Here is a 24,904-nt window from a genome sequence, read left to right on the forward strand (position 1 = left end):
TCGCCCACCGCGCTCCACCCACCAATAAATGCTTCAGGTCACAATCGCGGGGCGTCACGGGATCTGTAATTCCAGTGCGCCCATTCAGCAGCCTCAGGTCATAATCCCAAGGCATGCCTGGAGTTGTAGTTTCCGAGTTGCGCCCCTCAGGCGGTACGGACGCCTGAAAGCGGAGAGTGGAAGTCTCACGTGCAGCTATGGTCCGGGCTCGCGTGTCGCTCTGGGCCATCTGCGTGCTGCGCGTGGCACTGGCCACTGTATACTTCCAGGAGGAGTTTCTAGACGGAGGTGAAGGCGATTGCCGTGGTGGCTGGCGGCCTGTGTCCACCATCTGTGATCTGGATCCGTGCATTTTGCACCGTTAACCTTCCTGTCTCTCCACAGAGCGCTGGAGGAACCGCTGGGTGCAGTCCACTAATGACTCCCAGTTCGGGCACTTCCGAGTCTCATCGGGGAAGTTCTATGGGCATAAAGAGAAAGACAAAGGTTAGTGTAGAATCGGGAGCAAATAAGAGTAGAGTTAGAAACCGCACGGCATCCTGACAGCGCACCCCTCGTTCAAGCCAGGACATTGAGGCACAATGCAGGCTCTGCGATACCCTTTTGGGTTTTACATTAGTTTAAGATTGAGCGGAGGGTATTTTGGTTTTAGTTTTTGAGCAGTCTTATGTAGCCTTAGATGGCTCTAAGTCCCAGCCTCCCAAGTGCTGGTTACTTTTTCTTTATCTATGTATACTGGGGGAAGGAGGTTAGAATGAACCCTGAGTAAGGACTGGAATGACAGTGGAGGTTCTCAGAAAGACTCAGAAAGTGCTGGAAGGACAACTGGGGTCAACAGGAATGACTGTGTTGGCATTTTTCAGTAGTCGCCCAAGATCACTCCATGAAAATTGGAACCAGGCTGTAGCACAACCTGGGATCCTAGCATTCCAGGGACTTCATGAGGCAGGAAAAATCACAAGTTCAAGACCAGCCTGGCTATAGAGTGAACTCTGGGTCACCCTAAGATACAGCCAGATCTTGTCACAAAACAAAAAGGGGAAATCAAAATGAAAAGTGGGGCCAGCAAGATTGGCCTGTAGCCAAACTTGATGATCTGCGTTTGATCCCCAGAACCTACAGGGTAAAAGGAGAGAACCTATGCCCACAAGTTGTCTTCTAACCTTGGCACATGCCCAAACCCCACAAAATAAATAAATGTAAATTGTATTTTATTTATTTTAGTTTAGTTTTATTTGTCTTGAGCCAGGGTCTCTGTGTATGCCTGACTATCCAGAAACTCACTAAAAAAATGCTTGCCCCTTCTGTCTCTTGAGTGCTGGGATTTAAGGCATACACTAACAAAACCGGCCAATAAATGTGTTTGTCTAACATCTATAAAGTCCTGGATCCCATCTCCAGTATAGCCTAAATGGGCCATAGTGCACATTCAAGAGAAATGGCAAAAGAATTAAAAAGGCCAAAGTTGATTTTAGCTACATTGCAAGTTCAGTGTCAACCCAGGATACACAAGAACTTGTCTGGAAAAAAAGAGTTGGTTTATCTGAGACAGGTTCCCTCTATGAAGCCCAGACTGGCCTCAAACTCCAGGTCCTACTGCCTCAGTCAGCCCAGTGCTTGGTTGGTTCACAGGTGTGAGTTACTATGCTGAGAAGTTTTTCTTTTTAAGATTTATTTACTATGTATATAACATTCTGCCTGCATGTATGCCTGCAGGCCAGAAGAAAGCACTAAATCTCATTATAGATGGTTGTGAGCCACCATGTGGTAGCTGGGAATTGAACTCAGGACCTTTGAAAGAGCAGACGGTGCTTTTTACCTTTGAGCCACCTCTCCAACCCATTGGGAAAGTTTTATTGAAGTGTCTTAACACAGATGAAGCAGTCACATCTGTTCATTTACATATTATGCACAGTAGACCCTTGGATGTTACAAAGCAAAGAATTGAGACAGAGACCCAGTGACACCCTAGGTCTAAAGTATCCACCATCTAGAGTCAAGTTGGAGTTGTCTTGCCTAGCATGTGCAGCTGAAACACCGCAGAATCCGGGTGTGACTAGAGGAGGAGGAAGGTGAAGAGTGAGGGTTCTAAGATCCAGCTCTAAGAGGCCAGCCTGGTGGCAAAGTCCTTTAATCCTAGCACTCAGAAAACAGAATCAGGAGACTCTATGTGAGTTTGAGGCCATCCTGGTCTGCATAATGAATTCTAGGACAACCAGGGGTACAAAGTGAGACCTCCTGGGGGCGGAGGGGGGGCGGATAGTAAGATAGTAATATATAAAATAATTCAGAAACAAAACTGAAGTGGGTGAAAAGAGCCCTGATATGGCACGAATGAGCCAGAGGATGTGGCTGCTGTCTGCCTACCAAATTCTATGTCTCCCTTTCGAAGAATTTGTATTTCATCCATTTCCTCCAAACCCCATTGAGCATGAAGAACAGCAGGCCCGGTACCTGGGTTCTGGAAATTGGATTTTTCCCCTGCATGGTCTCCAGGGACCATGACTTCATTGTCACGGTGGAAAGATTCAAGGAGTTCAGACGGGCTGGAGATGACAGGAGAGAATAGGGGCCCTTGGGCTGCCTGGTGCTTGAGGTAGGCGTGGGATGGGGGATCTGAGTCCCATGAGAAAATGGAGGAGGAGGAGGAAGAAGAAAAGGAGGAGGAAGATGAAGAGGAGGAGGAGGAGGAGGTGGGATGGAAGTAGGGAGCCAGCCTTGAGCTGAGGCTTGGATGTGTGGATGAACACCCAAGTTTGGGCTACTGAAATGAATCAGTGGGTAAAGGAGCTCACCTCCAAATCTCACTCCCAGTTTGAACCCTGGTATCTACCTGTTAGAAGTAGAGACCTGATTCTCCCACGTTGTACTCTGACTCTCATATATGTAAGGGACACATACTTCCCTTACCCTAACACATATATAAAATAAACAAATAAATGTAATTTTACCTTTTTTTTTTTTTTTTTGGAACTGAGGACCGAACCCAGGACCTTGCGATTGCTAGGCAAGCGCTCTACCACTGAGCTAAATCCCCAACCCCCCTAAATGTAATTTTAAAAGTTGAAAGAGCCGGGTACAATGGGACCTTTGATCCCGGCACATGGGAGGCAGAGGTAAGCAGATATATATGAGTTTCAGGACAACTGGCGCTAGGTGGGAAGACAAACAAACAAACAAACAAACAAAAAAAAAAAGTGGGGCTGGAGAGATGGCTCAGTGGTTAAGAGCACTGACTGCTCTTCCAGAGGTCCTGAGTTCTATTCCCAACAACCACATGGTGGCTCACAACCATTTATGAAGGTATCTGATGCCCTCTTCAGGTGTGTCTGAAGATAGCTACAGTGTACTCATATACATAAAATAAATCTAAAAGAAAAAAATATGCCACGTTTGTATTTTTGGACATTTTGGGGCTGTTTGATCGGTTGGTATATTTTGAGGCAGGTCTCACTATGTAGTCCTGACTGTCCTGGACTTGCTGTGTAGACCTGCCTGATGTCAAACCAGAGGTCTTCACCGCCGCAGGTCTGGGTTTTAAGACACAGGCCACTTCTTTTTTTTTTTTTTTTTTTTTTTTTTGGTTCTTTTTTTCGGAGCTGGGGACCAAACCCAGGCCTTGCGCTTCCTAGGTAAGCGCTCTACCACTGAGCTAAATCCCCAGCCCCAAGACACAGGCCACTTCTTACCAGCCACATTGGTCTTGTTCTGTTTTTAATATTTTAAATTATTTATTTTATGTGTAGAATGTCTTGCGGGCTTGTGGGCTCAACTGCGGTGGTGCCTAAAGAAGTAAGAGAAGGGTATTGGATCCCCTGGAACTGGAGTTACAGCCTGTTGTGAGCCACCATATGGATGCTGGGAATCAAACCCAAGTCCTTGCAAGAGCAGTCAGTGCTCTTACTGCTGAACCATCTCTCCTGGTTTTATTTTATTTTATTTTTTGAGATAGGGTCTCAATATGTATCCATGACTGGCCTGGAATTCACCATGCATCTGCCCTGAGCTTCCAGAGTGTTCGAATGTGGCACTACATATGCACAGTTAAACCATCTTCAAGTAGCAAAGGAAAACAAAGAACTGGCCATCACAGCTCACGCCTGTCATTGCAGCACTCTGGAGGCACTGGCGGGAGGATGAGGGGTACAAGGTCATTCTTGCGGTTCTGGCTGGCTGTATGTCAACCTGACACAAGCTTTGGTCATCTGAGACAATGGAAGCACAATTGAAAAAAATGGCCCAGTAGGAGACTGGCTGTAGAGACCCCAGTAGGACTGGCTTGTAGAGGCATTTTCTTAGTGATTGATGGGGGAGGGCTCAACCTATTGTGGACAATGTCACTCTGGGCTGGTGGTCCTGGTTTCTATAAGAAAGCAGGCTGGACAAGCCGTGAGTAGCAATGGCAGTAAACAGCATGGCCTCTGAATCAGCTCCTGCCTCCAGGATCCTGCCCTGACCTCCTCTCATGATAGACTATGACCGATAAAACAACCCCTTTTCTCCTCAAGTTGCTTTTGGTCATAGTGTTTATCACAGAAACAGAAACTGACTGAAATACTTGGTGAAATGGGGAGTTTTAGGGTAGCCTGGGCTACATGAGACCCTGTCTTAAAAAGCAGTGCTGTGTTTTCTTCAGCAGCTATGCAGCCTTCATTGTATATTTTTGCTCTGTTAAGGAAGCAAAATCAAGCTTTTGCACATTATATCTAGATGTGTGTGGTATATGCACAGGTGCATTCAGGTGTACATACCCACGAGTGACTGAGGAGATCAGAGTGGATACCTGGTGTCGGGCTCTATCACCCTCCTCCTTACTCTCTAAGACATGATATCTCACTGAACCTGGAGTTTGAGTGATGGGCATGGAGCCCCAGGTTCCTCCAATCTCCACCACACAGGAACGCATGCACGCACGCACGCACACATACAAATACATACATGCACACACTCACACATGCACACACATACATACACACACTTGCACATACATACACACATGCACACATAGATACATATATATACACATGCACACACAAATACATATATACACATACATACATACATGTGCACACACACACACACACACACACACACACACACGGTGAATTATAGGCATGCAGAGCCACATCTAGCTTGTTCTGTTTTGTTTTGTTTGGTTTGGTTTTTTGAGACAGGATTTCTGTGTGGCCACCACTGCCCAGCTTTTAGGTCTTTCTTAAGTGTGCCCTAGGGATTGAAACACAGGTCCTCTTCCTGCCACCCCGGTGAGGACTCTCATATCTTCAGCCATCCCTCCAACCCCTGCCTTTTAAGTGCATGTGTACATGCCAAGACACATGTGAGGATCACAGGACAACATGCGAGGGTCAGTTTTCTCCTTTTACCAAGCTCAGACTTGGCAGCAAGTACCTTGACCTGCTGAGACATCTCATGGGCATATTGTGTTGATTTTGAGATAGGGCTTCATGTAACCCAGGCTAGCCTCAAATTGCCATGCACCTGAGGCTGACTTCAAACTCCTGACCCTCCTGTTCCTTCCAAGTGCTTGGATGTGTTCCATCGCCCCCGTTTTATAGGGTGCTGGGAATGGAACCCCAGGCTTCACGCATACCAGCTGACCTTAAAACTGAGCCACATCCCCAGGGAGGCAGTTTTGTAACTTAAAGTGTGCCAGTGGCAGGACTGAGGGTGTGCCTCGGAGAGAGCCAGTGCTGAGCATGTGCCAGGGCCTGTGTCCCATCTGTCCCCAGTATAAAAAACAACAGCAATTCAAACTAAATGACAAGCTGGGAGGTGTTGGCAAATGCCTTTAATCTCAGCACTTGGTGGGCAGAGGCAGAGGCAGATAGATCTCTGAGTTTGAGGACAACCTGGTCTAGAGAGGGAGTTCCAGGACAGCCAGGGCTACACAAGTAAACCATGTCTCAAACAAAATAAGAAACTAGTAAGAGAGTGTTTTCGTAAATTAGCTCTCTGTGTGTGTGTATGTATGTGTGTGTGTGTGCATGCGTGTGCACATGTGTCATCACATGCATGTAGAAATTAGAAGACATCTTTGGGAGTTGTCTCCCTCTTTCCACTACATGGGTTCCCAAGAGTAATCAATCAGGTAGTCAGGCTTGGCCGTAAGCGCCCCCCCCACTGGGCCCTAGCAAAGCTTGCATCGTGTGTGTGTGTGTGTGTGTGTGTGTGTGTGTGTGTGTGTGTGTGTGTGTGTGAAGCGGAGGTTCCTGGAAGCAGAGAGCCTGTTGGTGGTGCGCATGTGACCCACTGAGTGACTTGTGCACAGCTCAGTACAGCAGCTCAGTGCAAACAGGACGTCTGTTACTGGGGGTCAGTGGGGACGTGAGCTGGAGGTCCCTACAGGATGTTGAGTGCACTGTCATTCTGACTCATGCATGCTTTCTGTTGGAAGGCCTGCAGACCACCCAGAACAGCCGATTCTACGCCATCTCTGCAAGCTTCAAGCCATTCAGCAACAAAGGGAAGACCCTGGTAATCCAGTACACGGTGAAGCATGAGCAGAAGATCGACTGTGGCGGTGGCTACATCAAGGTCTTCCCGTCTGACCTGGATCAGAAGAATCTGAATGGAAAGTCCCAATACTACATCATGTTTGGTAAGTTCAGCAGGGGAAGCCAAGTGTTTCCAACATGACACAGAGGCTCTGCTGACTAGACTAACATAACAGCACTGAACCTAAGGTTTATAGCCCTGTTAAACCAACCAATGCAGGCTGAGCATTCTCAGACCTAAAACCCAAAAAGCCTTAGACTTAGAGTGTGATAAAATATATATAAATATATATATATATTTGTATATGTATATGTATATATGTGTGTATATATGTATGTATACGTGTATGTGTATGTATATATGCATATATATGCATATATATATTTATATTCATTTAGTTTACATGAGTATGTGTGCATCTGCCTGGGTGAGTTTATGTGCAACATGCCATCGCAGATGAGTGTAGAGACCAGAAATGGTTGTTGGTTCCCCTGGAACTGGAATCACAGGTGGCTATGAGCCATCGGGCAGGTGCTGGGAACAGAACCTGGGTCCTTTGCAAGAGCAGCAAATGCTCTTGCCCACTGGGCCATCTCTCCAGCTCCAGTGACTTGAGGAAGTCAGCTCTTTGCTTCCTCCATCTGAGCTCAGCCCTTCAAGCCTGATGACAAGAGCCTTTGCTTTCATGGCTGTCTCACGCAGCTGTGTGTTGGATATGAAATCCAGGGCCCTGCACACACTGACCCTGATCTACAACCTCAGCCCTGAAACTCGTTGAGCGCTGAGACCACATTTAGCCAGGCACACACCTGCATTCACACACATACACACACTAAAAAAATCTTTTTGTTAGGATGTCTCTGTGTCGTTCAGACGATCCTGGTGTTTACTATGTAAGCCAGGCTAGCCTTTAACTCACAGAGGTTCTCCTGTCTCTGCATCCCAAAGCTGGAATTAAATGTGTGCACCACCACGCCTGGCTAGAAAACATCAAATTTTGAAGCGGGTGAGATGTTACCGCCAGGTAGTAAACCTCTGCCGTCCCAGCACTTAGGAGGGGCAGCAGGAGGATTGGGACTGTGGTGCCGTCCTTGCCAAAGAACAAGACCTTGCCTCCAGGGAGCCAAACGGTGAGATGGTCTGAGATTTCAGTGGGGACACTGCACAGATGAAGGCAACATATATATCCCAAGTGACAAACTCTGGCATCTAAAGCACATCCAGATTGTCAGGTAAGGGATGGTGGACTTTCTGGTTACTTCTAAAAGTGTTGCAAAGCTTAACATATTTGAAGTGTGGGGCTAGAGAGATGGCTCAGTGGTTAGTTGACACTGGCTGCTCTTCCAGAGGATCCAGGTTCAATTCCCAGCACCCACAACTTGAGACTGTCTGTAACTCCAGTTCCAGGGGCTCTGACATACAAACATAGAGTGCACATAGAACAGCAATGCACATGAAATTAAAATAAATACATAAACACTTTCTTTTTCTTTTTTTCGGAGCTGGGGACCGAACCCAGGGCCTTGCGCTTGCTAGGCAAACGCTCTACCACTGAGCTAAATCCCCAACCCCTACATAAACACTTTCTTATGAGAAGAAGATTTGAAGTACAAGCTGGGACTGGGCTGAGTTGGCAGGGTGCTTGTCTAGCATGCAGGAGTTCTGGCGTCCATCCCTAGCATCCTGTGACTAAAGCACGTGTCTTCCCAGCTCTTGGGAGGTGGAGGCAGGAATTTCAGGCCAGCCGGAGCTTCAATGACACCCTGTCTCAACATTCCCAAAAATGTAGAAAATAAAGACTGGGGAGATGGCTCGGTGGATAGCCGTATTTAAGTTCCGATTCTCAGAACCTACATAAAAAGCCAGACGAGCTGTATGGGCCTGCAGTCCCAAGCCTGGGAGGCACAGACTGGACGATCCTGAGAGTAGCTCGGGCCAGTCTAGCTTGAAAGGTGCAGCTTCCAGCTCAGTGGGAGCCCTGCCTGCTTCACGGGCATACAATGGCAACTGATAGAGACAGCGGGACGTCTTCCTTTACCACACTCAAGTACACACACACACACACACACACACACACACACATACACACACACACAATAATAAATCCTTTGGGCTCTGTTGAGGCCCAGGTGGTGAGCGCGTGATTGGCTAGTGTAAGGGCCCCTGGGTTCCATTCCTAGTACTGTAAAAAAAGCAAAAGAACAAAGCACAGAATGCCTTAGTTCTTTTTGTGCTTCCTTTTTATTTGTTTCCTATCTCAGTTCTTTTTTCTTTTTTTTTTTTTTTTTTTTTTTTTTTTTGGTTCTTTTTTTCGGAGCTGGGGACCGAACCCAGGGCCTTGTGCTTCCTAGGTAAGCGCTCTACCACTGAGCTAAATCCCCAGCCCCTCAGTTCTTTTTTCTTTATTTGGGTTTTTTTTTTTTTTTTTTTTTGAGACAAGGTTTCTCTGTGGAGCTCTGGCTGTCCTACAACTCCCTATAGACTGGGCTGGCCTCGAACTCAGAGATCCTCCTTCCTCTGCCTCCTAGTGCTGGGACCAAACATGTGTGACGCCACCACCTAGCTTTGTTTCCCATTTTAAAAAACCATGTACACTTGGGAACTGGAAAGATAGTTCAGTGGTTAGGAGCACTTACTGCTCTTATTGAGGACCCAAGTTCACCAACACCTACAACTCCGGATCCAAAAGCGCGTGCGCACACACACATATACACAGAGAGAGAGAGAGAGAGAGAGAGAGAGAGAGAGAGAGACAGACAGACAGACAGACAGACAGACAGACAGACAGACAGACAGAGACAGAGAGAGAACAAACAAACTTTAAATTAATTATTGTTGGCAGTGGTGAGTGGTGGTACAGGACTTAAATCCCAGCACTCAGGAGGCGGAGGCAGGTAGATCTCTGAATTCAAGACTGGAATGAGGACAGCTAGGGCTATACACAGAAAACTTGCCTCAAAAACCCAACAAAGAACAGTTCTAATAATTATCATTTATGGAAGGCTTGGTGACATGCGGGTCAGAGGGCAAGATGCAGCCATTTCTTTCCGCCTTGTGGTTGGTTCCCAGGGATTAAACTCAGGTCCTCAGCCTGGATGGCCAGCAACATCTCCTGCACCCTCTCCAGCTTACTGTGTTGCTTTTGGAGTCCGGTGCGTGACAGGGTGCCCAGGCTGGCCTGGAATTGGCAGTCTTCCAGCTCAGCCTCCCAGGGCTCTTGTGGGAGTCTGACACAACGTCCCGTTGGCCTTGTTCCTCATTTGTGCTGGTTCAGTTGAATCCAAGGTGACTTTGGCAGGAGGGAGCTGGTCACCAGAGCTTTGCTTCAGTGTCATTTGAACTCAGCACCGTCAGACAGATGAAGCTACTGTCCCCTCGGAGGGGAGGATGCCTGCTCGAGTATGGGAGAAAACTGACAGTACATTTTCTTCCTCCTTCCTCCTCCTCCTCTTCTTTTTGTAGGACCTGATATCTGTGGATTTGATATCAAGAAAGTTCATGTTATCTTATATTTCAAGAATCAATATCATGAAAATAAGAAGTCGATCAGATGCAAGGTGAGCACTGATGCCACAGGGAGCGGTGCTCTCTGCCTGCCCCTCACCCCTTCCTCCATCTCTCTCCCCTTTACCCTCCCTTCCTTCCCCTTTTATTCTTTTTTTTTTTTTTTTTGGAGCTGGGGACCGAACCCAGGGCCTTGTGCTTGCTAGGCAAGCGCTCTACCACTGAGCTAAATCCCCAACCCCCCATTTTATTCAAGTTTTATTTTATTATTTTAATTGTGCGTGTGCATATGCATATGTGTACAGTGTCCACAGAGACCATAAGAGGACATTGCGTCCCCTGGAGCTGCCCAACATGGGTGCTGGCCACCACGCTCTAGTCTCTGTGAGAGCAGAATGTACTCTTAGCCTGAGCCACCTCTCCAGCTCCCACTTCATATAGGGAAATAAACAATTCATCTCCCTAGATGATCAGCCTCCCACATGTGCCTCGTGCCTTCTGCATGATGAATGTGAAGAAAGCTGGGCATGGTGGCACTCTCCTAAGCAGAAAGGCCATAGCTTGCAAGTCAGACAGTCTTAAGATCTCCTCTGTTATCTTAGTCTTTGTCCTATTGCAGTGAAGAGACACAAGGCCCAAGGCAACTCTCACAAATGAAAGCATTTGACTCGGGATAGCTTATAATTCCAGAGCTTTAGCTCCTTATCAGCATGGTGGGATTGTGGAGGGAGCAGAGGGGGAATGCAGTGGGGAGAATGCGGGGTGGGGGCCATGCAGGGAGCGTGGAGGGAGCATGGAGAGAGCATGGAGAGAGCATGGAGGGAACATGGAGAGAGCATGGAGAGAGCATGGAGGGAACATGGAGAGAGCATGGAGAGAGCATGGTGAGAGCACGGAGGGAGCATGGTGAGAGCATGGAGGGAGCATGGTGAGAGCATGGAGGGAGCATGGTGAGAGCATGGAGGGAGCATGGAGGGAGCATGGAGGGAGCATGGAGAGAGCATGGAGGGAGCATGGAGGGAGCATGGAGAGAGCATGGTGAGAGCATGGAAGGAGCGTAGAGGGAACATGGAGGGAGCATGGAGGGAGCATGGTGAGAGCATGGAAGGAGCATAGAGGGAGCATGGAGGGAGCATAGAGGGAGCATGGAGGGAGCATGGTAAGAGCATGGAGGGAACATGGAGAGAGCATGGTGAGAGCATGGAGGGAGCATGGTGAGAGCATGGTGAGAGCATGGAGGGAGCATGGAGAGAGCATGGTGAGAGCATGGAGGGAGCATGGTGAGAGCATGGTGAGAGCATGGAGGGAGCATGGTGAGAGCACGGAGGGAGCATGGTGAGAGCATGGAGGGAGCATGGAGGGAGCTTGGTGAGAGTATGGAGGGAGCATGGAAGGAGCATGGAGGGAGCATGGAGAGAGCATGAAGGGAACATGGAGAGAACATGGAGAGAGCATGGTGAGAGCATGGAGGGAGCATGGAGGGAGCATGGAAGGAGCATGGAGGGAGCATGGAGGGAGCATAGAGGGAGCATGGAGGGAGCATGGTGAGAGCATGGAGGGAGCATGGAGGGAGCATGGAAAGAGCATGGAGAGAGCATGGTGAGAGCATGGAGGGAGCATGGTGAGAGCATGGAGGGAGCATGGAGGGAGCATGGTGAGAGCATGGAGGGAGCATGGAAGGAGCATAGAGGGAGCATGGAGGGAGCATGGAGGGAACATGGAGAGAGCATGGAGGGAACATGGAGAGAGCATGGAGAGAGCATGGTGAGAGCATGGAGGGAACATGGAGAGAGCATGGTGAGAGCATGGAAGGAGCGTAGAGGGAACATGGAGGGAACATGGAGGGAGCATGGTGAGAGCATGGAAGGAGCATAGAGGGAGCATGGAGGGAGCATAGAGGGAGCATGGAGGGAGCATGGTAAGAGCATGGAGGGAACATGGAGAGAGCATGGTGAGAGCATGGAGGGAGCATGGTGAGAGCATGGAGGGAACATGGTGAGAGCATGGAGGGAGCATGGTGAGAGCATGGAGGGAGCATGGAAGGAGCATGGAGGGAGCATGGAGAGAGCATGAAGGGAACATGGAGAGAGCATGGAGAGAACATGGTGAGAGCATGGAGGGAACATGGAGGGAGCATGGTGAGAGCATGGAGGGAGCATGGAAGGAGCATGGAGGGAGCATGGAGGGAGCATGGAGAGAGCATGAAGGGAACATGGAGAGAGCATGGAGAGAGGATGGAGGGAACATGGAGAGAGCATGGAGAGAGCATGGTGAAAGCATGGAGGGAGCATGGTGAGAGCATAGAGGGAGCATGGTGAGAACATGGAGGGAGCATGGTGAGAGTATGGAGGGAGCATGGTGAGAGCATGGAGGGAGCATGGAGGGAGCATGGTGAGAGCATGGAGAGAGCATGGAAGGAGCATGGAGGGAGCATGGAGAGAGCATGGTGAGAACATGGAGGGAGCATGGTGAGAGCATGGAGGGAGCATGGTGAGAGCATGGAGGGAGCATGGTGAGAGCATGGTGAGAGCATGGAGGGAGCATGGTGAGAGCATGGAGGGAGCATGGAGGGAGCATGGAGAGAGCATGGAGAGAGCATGAAGGGAACATGGTGAGAGCATTCAGGGAACATGGAGAGAGCATGGAGAGAGCATGGTGAGAGCATGGAGGGAACATGGAGAGAGCATGGTGAGAGCATGGAGGGAGCATGGTGAGAGCATGGTGAGAACATGGAGGGAGCATGGTGAGAGTATGGAGGGAGCATGGTGAGAGCATGGAGGGAGCATGGAGGGAGCATGGTGAGAGCATGGAGAGAGCATGGAAGGAGCATGGAGGGAGCATGGAGAGAGCATGGAGAGAGCATGGTGAGAGCATGGAGGGAGCATGGTGAGAGCATGGTGAGAGCATGGAGGGAGCATGGTGGGAGCATGGAGGGAGCATGGTGAGTGCATGGAGGGAGCATGGAGGGAGCATGGAGGGAGCATGGAGAGAGTATGAAGGGAACATGGAGAGAGCATGGAGAGAGCATGGTGAGAGCATGGAGGGAACATGGAGAGAGCATGGAGAGAGCATGGTGAGAGCATGGAGGGAGCATGGTGAGAGCATGGAGGGAGCATGGTGAGAGCATGGTGGGAGCATGGTGGGAGCATGGTGGGAGCATGGTGGGACATGACAGTATTAGTGCAGACAGTGTGCTGGAAAAGTGGGTGAGAGGTAACCTCCTGATCTGTAGATGGGGGCGGGGTGTGGCGCAGGCTCTGAGCTTGCCTTGGACTTTTGAAATCTCAAAGTCCACCCACAGTGACATACCTTGTCCAGCAACCCCACACATTTTAATCCTTCTAAACCTTTCCAAGAATTCCTGGTGACTAAATATTCAAATATATGCACCTGTAGGGGCCATTCTTAGTCCAATCACTGTACCTGCCAGACTCTTTAACCTTAACCCACGGCCTTTCCATTTCTCACTCAGATTTAGAACAAATAGTCAGGTATAGTGGCACAGACTTAATTCCAGCACTAGGAACACAGAGGCAGGAGGATCTCTCTGAGTTTGAGAGCAGCCTGGTCTACATAGTGAGTTCCATGTCAATCAGGGATATATAGAGACATGCTATCTCAGAAAACAGTGAGTGTGAGAGGGAGAGAGAAAGGGAGAGAGGGGGCGTGGGTAGGGAGAAGAGGGGTGGGACAGACAGATGCCAGACTCACATTTGGCCACACTTATCACGAGCTCCCCAACACACATGTCAATGACTGTACAGCGATGGACAGAATGCCCCTGCACATACTCAGCCCCAGAATGTGGTTTTGTTTTGTTTTTCAAATTAACTATTTATTATTTTGGCCTTTTGAGACTGGATTCCTCCGTGTAGACCAGGCTGTCCTGGAACGCAGAGATCCACATGTCTCTGCCTTCTGAGTGCTGGCATTAAAGGCATATGCCACCAGCTGATCCTAGTGGCCTTTAAGACAGACACTAGGGGGGTTGGGGATTTAGCTCAGTGGTAGAGCGCTTGCCTAGGAAGCGCAAGGCCCTGGGTTCGGTCCCCAGCTCCGAAAAAAAAGAACCAAAAAAAAAAAAAAAAGACAGACACTAGGATTTTCAGGTTGAAAGAGGCTGCCTAGAGCAGCCAGATCAGTGACTGAGTACAGAGACACTGCTTCAATATGGAGGTAAAGGGTCATCAAGGAAGACATGTGACCTCAGCCAAGCTCTGCATTGCAGGCACATAACACATGAGTACACACATGTGTAGGGTCGAAGGGGAAACGGAGGACAGAGTATTATTATAAGAAATTAGATATATGGGATGGATTACTAAATTTATTCTTTTTTTAAAAGATTTATTTATTGGGGTTGAGGATTTAGCTCAGTGGTAGAGCTCTTGCCTAGCAAGCGCAAGGCCCTGGGTTTGGTCCCCAGCTCTGAAAAAAAGAAAAGGAAAAAAAAATTTATTTATTATATGTAAGTACACTGTAGCTGTCTTCAGATACACCAGAAGAGGGCATCAGGTCCCATTACAGATGGTTGTGAGCCACCATGTGGTTGCTGGGAATTGAACTCAGGACCTCTGGAAGAGCAGTCAGTCCTCTTAACCACTGAGCCATCTCTCCAGCCCGTCATCTCATTTTTTTTTTTTTTTCGGAGCTGGGGACCGAACCCAGGGCCTTGCGCTTCCTAGGTAAGCGCTCTACCACTGAGCTAAATCCCCAGCCCCGTCATCTCATTTTTTAATAGATCTTTTGACTGAGACATGTCTACTCTTGACAGTATCCCCTTCACGGTTCAAAGAAGATATTGAGCATCAAAATCTCCATATGGAGTTGCTCCAGTTGTGGCAAGGTAGCCACTGGGCGAGAATTGCCCTAATTCATCTATACACAAAAACTACTGTCCAGGAAAGGATGCACAATGTGGGATAGTCGACAGCCAAGACAGGGTAAACTAGTCCTTCACAGTTCCTGCCTCACTTAAGGTCTGTCAGATGGTTCTGGGCTAGAAGGCCAAACAGATGCTGCGACATTTTGAGGAATGGGGGACCGTACGGGTAGTCAGCTGGCTCCACAAATTGGTTAAGATTTGGAAGCTATGTTTTTGTGCTCCCCATATATTCAGGTAATATTTAATTTGTTCTTGGATCTCTGACGGGGTTGAAGACTAGTCATACTCTCATAATCAAACTTAAGTTGCTTAACATTGAAGAAGATGATGTAGATTTGAAAGAATGGTTTTCAGATGGTAATGCAAGTTAAAATCAAAATATAATTCAGGTCTAGAATTGTAAACTCTTTAAGTTAAGGTAGATGTTAGAGTAATGAACCTAAATTGACAAAATTGATGGACTGGACACGATCAGTGTATATTATATCTTATAGTATACATAACTGTTATAACCATATTCGATGTATATCTGAAGGCCTTTTTAATGGACGAAAAGAGGGAAATGTGGATTTGATTTAATGATTGTATTATGTTAATCGGGTTCCCAGAAAAATTACACAAGAATCACGCATGCACGATGCTGTGGGTCCCGGCCCCCAGTTGATTCTAATTGGTAAATAAAGTTGCTCGTGGCCAATGACTGGGCAGACGGGTAGACTTTAGATTTCCCAGGCAAGGGAACCGAGGGAAGCATGTTGGGGAAGCATAAGAACCAGGCTTGAGAGCCGCAGGAAGAAAAGGCATATCAATCATGTAAGACCCAGGGAAGGGCAGTCCCAGGGGCTCTCTGACTGGGTCTGGGCTAACAAAGATGGAATATAGATTTTAGTAAGTAATAATTTACGAGTATCAGAGGAGAGGAGTTAGCTATGTAGAAGCTTGGGAGTGGTCCAGCCATTGAGCTGATCAAGGCATATTAAATATAAGGCTGTGTGTGTGGTTTGTATATGTGTGTTGTGAATGTGTGTGTTGTGAATGTGTGCTATGTGTGAGTGTATGTGTATGTTGTGGGTGTGTGTTGTGTATGTGTATGTTGTGGGTGTGTGTTGTGTATGTGTGTATTGTGTGTGTGTTGTGAATGTGTGTTATGTGTGAGTGTGTGGTTTGTGTGTGTGTGTTGTGTATGTGTATGTTGTGTGTTGTGTATGTGTGTGTTGTGAGTGTGTGTGTGTGTGTGTGTGTCTAGAACATTGGGCCGGGGAGTTTAGAGCAGATTAACCAACTACAGCAACACAAACGGAAGAAAAGAAATGTGCCGGGTATGGAGAGATGGCTCAATGGTTCAGAGTACCGGCTGCTTGTGCAGAGAACCTGTGTTTGATCACAGCTTCTTCATGGAGGCTTACAACCAACTGTAGCTCCAGTTCCAGGGGTCAGAAATCCTCTTCTGGCTTCTGAAGGTGCCAGACATGAGTTAAGTTATTTATTTATTGGCAGCGTTTCCTTATGCAGCCCTGGCTAGCTTGGAACTCATAGTAAAGACCACCTGTCCTTGAATTCATGGTACTTGAAGCGCCTTCCTCTGCCTCCCAAGAGTTGGGATTAAAGGTGTATGACACCACAGTGAGGAGACTAAAGTCAGCTGTGTAAGGCTGCTTTCTACGTGCTTCAAAAAGCACTTTTGTGTTCTGTCAATTCAAAGACAAATTTCCCAATAATATGAGAGCATGAACTCTCTTGTGGTGTGGTACATGAAGTCATGTGTAACATAGTGCCTGAGGTCACATGTGTTGTGGTGAGTCAAGAAGGGACCATTGTCACAAAATAGTTTTCAGCAGCCTGAGTATTATGGGCTTTCCCTATAACCCGCTGCCAGAGGATGCCCCTCTGCCTGCTTCCTCAGATCAGCGAGGAAGCTAGTAAGAGTGAAAAGCCCTAATGGGTGCTGGAGAGGTGGCTTATGGGGTGGAGAGATGGCTCAGCAGTTAAGAGCACTGGCTGCTCTTCCTGAGGTCCTAATTCAATTCCCAGCAACCACATGGTGGCTCACAACCATCTGTGATAGGATCTGATGTCCTCCTCTGGTATGTCTGAAGACAGCTACAGCATACTTATATACAATCGATCAATCAATCAATCAATCAATAAATGCCCTAACAGAAGCTGAACGCTATGGCAAGAGAGATGGCTCAAAGGTTAAGAGTATAGAGGACCCGAGTTCAAATCCCACCATACATATGTCAGCTCACAAGTGCTTTCTTTACCATGTGGGATCCAATGACTTCTTCTAGCCGCCACAGGCATCTGTATGCATGAGTGCATGCACATGAACATTCTCTCTCTCTCTCTCTCTCTCTCTCTCTCTCTCTCTCTCTCTCACACACACACACACACACACACACATACACACACACACACAGGAAGCATGTATGCACACACACACATGCACATTAATAAAAAACAGAATCTAAGAATGAGAGGTTGATAAGATGACTTAGTTGGCAGAGCCACCAAACCTGACAACCAGAGCTTGAACCCTGGAACCCATGGGATAGAAAGAGAGAATTGACTTCCAAAACTTGTGGTCTGTTTTGACCTCCCTACTCTTAGGATAACACACACACATATGTGTGAACACACAGATACCAAATACACTAATACCAGATATAAATTTTTTTTATTATAAAGATCCTTCGAATCTGAATACTAGGCTTCCTGCCCAGATCCCAATGCTAGAAAGTTCCAGAATGATCCTCACAGGGCCACTGGCTTGCACCTCCTTTCCAGTACTCCAGGTTCACAGTGAAGAGTCTCTCAATTGTGAAAACCTGGAGGTGGGGCTGTGAGATGGCTCAATGGGTAAGAGAGCTTGCTGCCAAGTCTGAAGACCTGAGTTCAATTCTTGGGACCTACATGGTGGAAGAGAAAATCCAAAAGTTGTCCTCTGGCCTTCACCTACCAAATAAAATATAATAAAAAGAAATCTAGTGGCGTGGTGGTGACGCATACCTTTTTAAATCCCAGCAGTCAGGATGCAGAGGCAGGAGGATCTCTGAGTTCGAGGCCACACTGGTTTACGGAGTGAGTTCCAGGACAGCCAGGGCTACACAGAGAAACCCTATCTTGAAAAACAAAACAAAAACCAAACAAAAACAAAACCAAAACAACAGAAAACAAAAACCAACCAATCAAAGAACAGAAAACAAAAGCCAACCAATCTAAGAACAGAAAACAAACAATCCAAGAACAGAAAACAAACTGACTTAAAGAATTCAGGGGATGTCACCCTAGTTCAGTGACTCATACCTGAAATTCCACTATTTTCTTTTCTTTTTTTCGGAGCTGGGGACCAAACCCAGGGCCTTGCGCTCACTAGGCAAGCGCTCTACCGCTGAGCTATATCCCCAACCCCTGAAATTCCACTATTAAGAAGGCTAAATGAGGGGTTGGGGATTTAGCTCAGTGGTAGAGCGCTTGCCTAGCAAGCACAAGGCCCTGGGTTCGGTCCCCAGCTCCGGAAAAAAAAAAAAAAAAGAAGGCTAAATGAAGCAGGAGAATAGTCATGAGTTGGAGGTGTATGGAGTGAGCCTCTATCTCACAAAAAAAAAAAAAAAAAAAAAAAAAAAGACAAAAGCAGGGCTCGAGCGGTAGCCCCTAGGTGAACAAGCCTGGGGACCTGACTTTGAGCCCCAGCCTGTAAGCGCAGGGCTGGGATCTGTGCTGTAAGGAGACAGTCAGTCAATATGGTCATCTTGTTGAACGCTAGGTTTGCCAAGAGACCCTGAATATGAGAATAAGTGAACAATGGAGAAACCAAACATCAGCCTGTGCCCCCCGCCCCATGCATAGAAAACAACCAAAGAAAACTTGCTGGCTTATTATATAGTGGAAAATAAGTTTGAACTTCTGGTTCCTCTGCCTCCCTGTTTTTCAAGAGCTGGCCTTACAAGATGTGAGTCATACACAGGCCTGTTGTTTTGGATGTTTAGACAGGGTCTTGGAGTAAACCAAGGCTGGCTATAGGTTCATGATCTCCTTGCTTGAGCCTCCCAAATGCTAGAAGCAGAGAGGCCTGTGCCACCCCCAACATACTTAGGTTTGTTTTATACTCCTGCCCCCACCGTGTGTGTGTGTCTGTGTCTGTGTCTGTGTCTGTGTCTGTGTCTGTGTCTGTGTCTGTGTCTGTGTCTGTGTCTGTGTCTGTGTCTGTGTGTATGTGTGTGTGTCTGTGTGTCTGTGTGTCTGTGTGTCAGAGGACAACTTGGGAGTCATTTTTCTCTGGCAGATTGAACTTAAGTCACCAGGCCTGGTGGAAAGTTCCTTCACCCGGTGAGCCGTCTCCCATCTTAGTTCCTGGTTTTTTTTTTTTTTTTTTTTGGTTCTTTTTTCCGGAGCTGGGGACTGAACCCAGGGCCTTGCACTTCCTAGGTAAGCGCTCTACCACTGAGCTAAATCCCCAGTCCCTAGTTCCTGTTTTAAGGTACACACCAGACACACAATGAAAGAGTACCTCACTGTGGCCTTTTTGCAGGTGGATGGCTTCACGCATCTCTACACCCTGATCTTAAGGCCAGATCTTTCTTATGAGGTAAAAGTCGATGGCCAGTCCATCGAGTCTGGCAGCATTGAGTATGACTGGAACCTGACATCGCTGAAGAAAATGGAAAAAACATCACTGGAGTCTAGGGACTGGGATGAGGTGGAAGGTAACAAAGCCCAGGTAGGTGAGCACAGCCTGAGGTGTGTGCTGAGAGAGCCCTTCCCCAAGGCCTGCTTGCACCAACCGTCTCACATCCAAGACCTGGACACACATTTCAAAGTATTCCAAAAACAACTGTTGTTTTTCTTTCTTTTTTTCTTTTTTCTTTTTTTCGGAGCTGGGGACCAAACCCAGGGCCTCGTGGATGCTAGGCAAGCGCTCTACCGCTGAGCTAAATCCCCAACCCCACTGTTGTTTTTCTTGTTTGAAACAGGGTTTCTCTGTGTGTCCCCGTCTATCCTGGAACTCTCTCTGTAGACCAGACTGACCTCACTCAGAGATTCTGCCTCTGCTTCTGAGTACTGGGATTAAAGACCTGTGCGGCCACTATGCCCGGCTGTAAAAACAAATTTAATAGGATGTTTCTTTGGTTTTGACCCAGGGTCTTTCTTAGCCCTGAAAGACCTGGGACTCACTCTGTATACCGGGCTGGTCTTGAACTCACAGAGATCTGCTTGCCTCTGCCTCGGAGGTGCTGGGATTAAAGGTGTACGCCAAAACTGGCCATTGCAGGGCTTTTGGTTTTTAATTTTAATTTAATTTTATTTATTCATTTTACTTCCTGATTGCTGCCCCCACTCCTAGTCACCCCCTCTCAGCCACTGCCCCCCCCATCCCCCACTGCAGGGTTTTGATAGTTACAAAGATGTTAGGTCAGATGCAGTGATAGATTGCAGTGACTAAAATCAAGATAATTTGGTTCTGGCATGCAACCTTCGAACGCTCCATAGTTTAGTTCCTTGTCTTCAGATACGACTCATCTTCATTCTGTGCCCCTACCCAAAGATTAGTCAAGGCAGCAAAACCTACCATGGCCATAACGAAAAACCCAAAGACAAACAAAAGCCAGGCCGTCCGCACTTGCCACTTGGTGGAATGGTAATCCACAGCCTGGCGTCAAGGTTTCTATTGGTGGGATGAAACTCTGTGAGCAAAACAACTTGGGGAGGAAAGGGTTTATTTGGCTTACACTTCCATATCACTGTTTATCACTGAAGGGACTCAAACGGGGCAGGAACCTGGAGGCAGACGCAGAGGCCATGGAGGGATGCTGCTTACTGACTTGCTCCCCATGGCTTGTTCACCTTACTTTCTTATGGAACCCAGAACTACCAGCCCAAGGACGGCACCACCTACCACGGGCTGGGCCCTCTCCCATCAATTACTAATTAAGAAAATGCCTTACAGGCTTGCCTACCACCTGATCTTACTGAGATTATTTTCTTAACTGAGGCTCCCTCCTTTCAGATGACTCTAGTTTGTCTAGTTGACATAAAAGTGTCCAGCACACTCGGAGACAACTCCAGTGACTAGGAAAAGGGCATTGTGGCAGGAGATAGGGACCTGCTCTGCTAATCTATTTCTAAGTATTTGCTGTCTAGTTGTTAGTGCCTGCCATCTTCTGTCCCAGCCCCACTGAGCATGTGTGTTCCCTAGGTTTCTCCCATGACCTACACTAAAGAATTTCCAAGGGGCAGTGAGATGGTTCAGCAGGAGAAGGTGCTTGTGGCCAAGCAGTGAGGACCTGAGTTTGGTTTCTGGAACCCACATGGTGGAGGGAAATAGCTGGCTCCAGCAAGTTATCTTCTGACCTCCACACGTGCACACAAGCTTAATAGATGCAATACAAATATTTGACCAAAATTTCCTTGAACATCATGCTTTCCTTTCTGTCTTTGAAGGACTGGGAAAAGCACTTTCTGGATGCCGGTCCCAGCAAGCCAAGCGACTGGAACAGTGAGCTGGATGGGGACTGGCTGCAGAAGCCACCATACGAGGTGTGTGGCTTCTTCCTGCAGTGACTCTGGGTCCTTGGGGGTGGCCCTTGCTCCTACCCCACTTGTGTTGTTAGAAAAGGTATTCTCAGTGACACATGAGAAGAACAGGCTAAGAGTGACCTGGCAAGGCAATTTCTCTTTGTAAAGCCATGACCCACACCTGCTTGCAGACACGTGGGTAGGAAATCCATTTAGTTTTTATTCTAATGCAGTTGGTAACTGTGTCTTTTTATTTTTAAGATTTATTTAGTTTTATTTTTTATACGTGGACACTACAGCTGTCTTCAGACATACCAGAAGAGAGGGCATCAGATCTCATTACAGATGGTCGTGAGTCACCGGGTGGGTGCTGAGGGTTGAACTCAGGACCTCTGGAAGAGCAGCAGTGCTCTTAACCACTGAGCCATCTCTCCAGCCCTTTTTTATTTTTATTTTTACTTTTTTGGTAACTGTGTCTTAAGGAGTTTGATCATACTGACTTTTGAGGTTTGCTGCATTTGAAAGAATTGATGCATAGGAAATGAAGGAATGAGGAGGGCAATTACTGCAGTCTGTCGGGTTCCAGGAATGGGGACAGGGTGCTTTTCATGAATATAATTAAAAAAAAAAAAAAAAGCAGAGACATACGGATCTCTGAGTTCAAGGTCAGCCTGGTCTATAGAGTGAATTCCAGGACAGCCAGGGCTATACAGAGAAACCTTGTCTCAAAACACACACACACACACACACACACACACACACACACACACACACACACACAATTGCATGGGATTTTTACCAAGTGGGAGGAATGAAAAGACTTGAATTCCTTTGCATAAAGCTTTGAGTTGCAGGGAAATTTATGGAATACTGGTCCTTGGTAGGCTAGCCACTTTAAGTAGGAAAACAAAAAAGGAAAAACAAACCAGCCATTCCCCATCCTGTGATCCAAGCTTGGCTAGAGTCTGCTTTTGTAGGATGGCCTGAAAGCTGAGGGCATCGACAAGGACGTGTGGCTCCACCAGAAGATGAGGCCAGCTGGCTACCTGACGCAGTATGACCTCTCAGAGTTTGAGAACATCGGCGCCATTGGTCTGGAGCTGTGGCAGGTGACCTGGCTCTAAGCTTTCTTTAATAGGTCTGGGCTGGCCTTGCTGTGTAACCCAGGCTGACCTTGAACTCATGATCCTCTTGCTTCAGCTCCTGAGTGCTGGGATGCTAGGCATATGCCATCGTGGTTGGCTGATTTAATGACTTGAATTTTAATGTGACCCATTTGGCACACAATTCTTTTTTCATGAGTGTGTGTATATGTGTGTATTATGCATGTGTGTGTATGGGTGCATGTGTCAGTGTGTGTGTATGTGTGCATGTGTCAGTGTATGTATACAGTGTGTATGTGTGCGATGTATGCATATGGGCAGAGACCAGAAGAGGATATCCAATGTCTGGCTATACCGCTCTTAAGAACAGGGTCTCTCAGGGTTGGGGATTTAGCTCAGTGGTAGAGCACTTGCCTAGCAAGTGCAAGGCCCTGGGTTCGGTCCCCAGCTCAGAAAAAAAAAAAAAAAAAGAACAGGGTCTCTCATTGAATCTGGAGCTAGCCTGGCATCCAGTGAGCCCCAGCATCCTTCTGTCTTTGCCTTTCCTGCCTCCAAATGTTGGAGTCATAGCTACCCGTACAAACATGCTAGCTTTTCATGCGTGTGCTGGCTGTCTGAACTCAGGGCCCTTAATGCTTACCCACTGAGCCATTTCTCCAGCCCTTGGTTTATTATTTTTTAAAACTGTATGTGTGCTGTGCATGTGCACATGTGTGCTGTGCCCATGGAGGCTAGAGGGTATCTGGTCCCCTGGAGCTGGAGTCACAGCCATTGTGAGATACCTGGTACAGATCCTATGAACTGAACTGTGGTATACTTTGAGAGCGGTAAGCGCCCTTGCCCTCAGGGCACTCCTTCCAGCCCTAGCCTGGATCTACTCACTAAGGGCCTTGTAATCTTTGGAACTTGTGTGTGGCCTTGAAGACCACATGGGCCTGACGTTTCTGTGCTTTGGGGTCCCTTTGTATAGCTGTCGCTCCTGTCAGCTGTGGGACATACAGTGGGGGTGGAGCCTGGCCTCCTGCAGTCCCAGCTAGCCTCCAATTGACGCCCACAACCCACTCTTAGGTGCTAGCAATACAAGCCAAATGGTCCAGCCTACTAAGACTGTGCTCTACCTTTGGGCCATCCTGAGCTACAGTCGGTCGATGATAGCTGATCATGGGTGTGATGTTGAGCTGAGTACCCCTGACAAGGACGAAAAGTTGTGTATCTGCCGCCACTAATGAAGGCCTGCTCCCATCCACAGGTGAGATCTGGAACCATCTTTGATAACTTCCTGATCACAGATGATGAAGAATACGCAGAGAAGTTTGGCAAGGCCACCTGGGGGGAAACTAAGGTAGGTACAAACCCCAATCCCCCCTTTTTTTGGAGACAGGGATTTGATACATAGACCAGGCTGACCTTGAACTCATAGAGATTTACCTTCCTCTGCCTCCAAGAGCTAGGATTAAGACGTGCTAGTACACCCAGCTTCCTTTAAAAAAAAAAAGTGTAATTATGTGTCTGTGTACATGAGGGCAGTGTCCACAGAGGCCGTTAGACTGCAGTCACACCAGATGTGAGCTGCCTAAAGTGGGTGCTGGGAATTGAGCTCCTCGAGAAAAGCAGTATGTCTAAGCCAGCCCTCTAGCCATTGTTTTTTCCTTTTCCTTTTTAGAGGTAAGGGTTTTTGTACAGCTTTGGCTGCTGTGGAATTCACCACACCACTTACGGGACTTCACTCTTATCTCTGCTTCCCAAGTATTGGGTTCACAGATGCATGCCAGCATACAGGCAGGGGTATCTATACTAGTTAGTTTTTATCTCTTTAGAGATAGGGTCCCATGCATTCCCAGATTGGTCAATAGTGACCTTGGTCTAATAACCTCTGGGCCTGTATGTCAGGTGGGCACCACCATGCCCTTTTTTTCCCCTATGTTAGCTATTGAAGCCAATGCCAGGCTAGCATTATCAATCACAAGCTGTCTACCAATAGAGCCACAAGCACTATTAAATGAGCCCCAGCCCCAGCCCCAGCTCCAGCCTGTTTTATTTTTGTCCCTTCCTCCAGGGTCCAGAAAAGGAGATGGATGCCATACAGGCCAAGGAAGAAGTAAAAAAAGCCCGAGAGGAAGATGAGGATCTGCTGATGGGGAAGTTTCACAGGCACAACCATTTCAGCAGATTCCATAGGCAGGGCGAACTGTAGTCATCCCGGGTCTGCATGCTGACGACTGGCCCAGCTGCAACTCTGCATTAATACACATCTGAACGGTCACATGTCTGCATGGTCGTTTGTCCGGGTTCTGAAAAACAATCCTGTTTGTGATGGGGTCCCCATGTTCTCCCCAGACCCCTGTGTCTTGTGTAGACCCCTATGACACCCCCACCCCAC

The 24,904-nt window shown here is 47.7% G+C and overlaps 1 protein-coding gene across 1 annotated transcript; it reads left to right on the forward strand.

Moving 5' to 3' along the window:
- Window positions 1-8: 8 nt before the first annotated feature.
- Calr3 (calreticulin 3) lies at window positions 9-24,785 on the forward strand. The gene is given in 9 exon segments (NM_001012212.1): window positions 9-288; window positions 385-486; window positions 6,416-6,619; window positions 9,979-10,073; window positions 19,437-19,625; window positions 21,347-21,442; window positions 22,399-22,530; window positions 23,774-23,866; window positions 24,581-24,785. Coding segments are annotated over 9 exon segments (1,140 nt in total). The 5' UTR covers window positions 9-197; the 3' UTR covers window positions 24,719-24,785.
- Window positions 24,786-24,904: the final 119 nt, after the last annotated feature.

The sequence above is a fragment of the Rattus norvegicus genome, chromosome 16, assembly GCF_021556685.1.
Source record: "Rattus norvegicus strain SHRSP/BbbUtx chromosome 16, alternate assembly SHRSP_T2T, whole genome shotgun sequence".
NCBI lineage: Eukaryota > Metazoa > Chordata > Mammalia > Rodentia > Muridae > Rattus > Rattus norvegicus.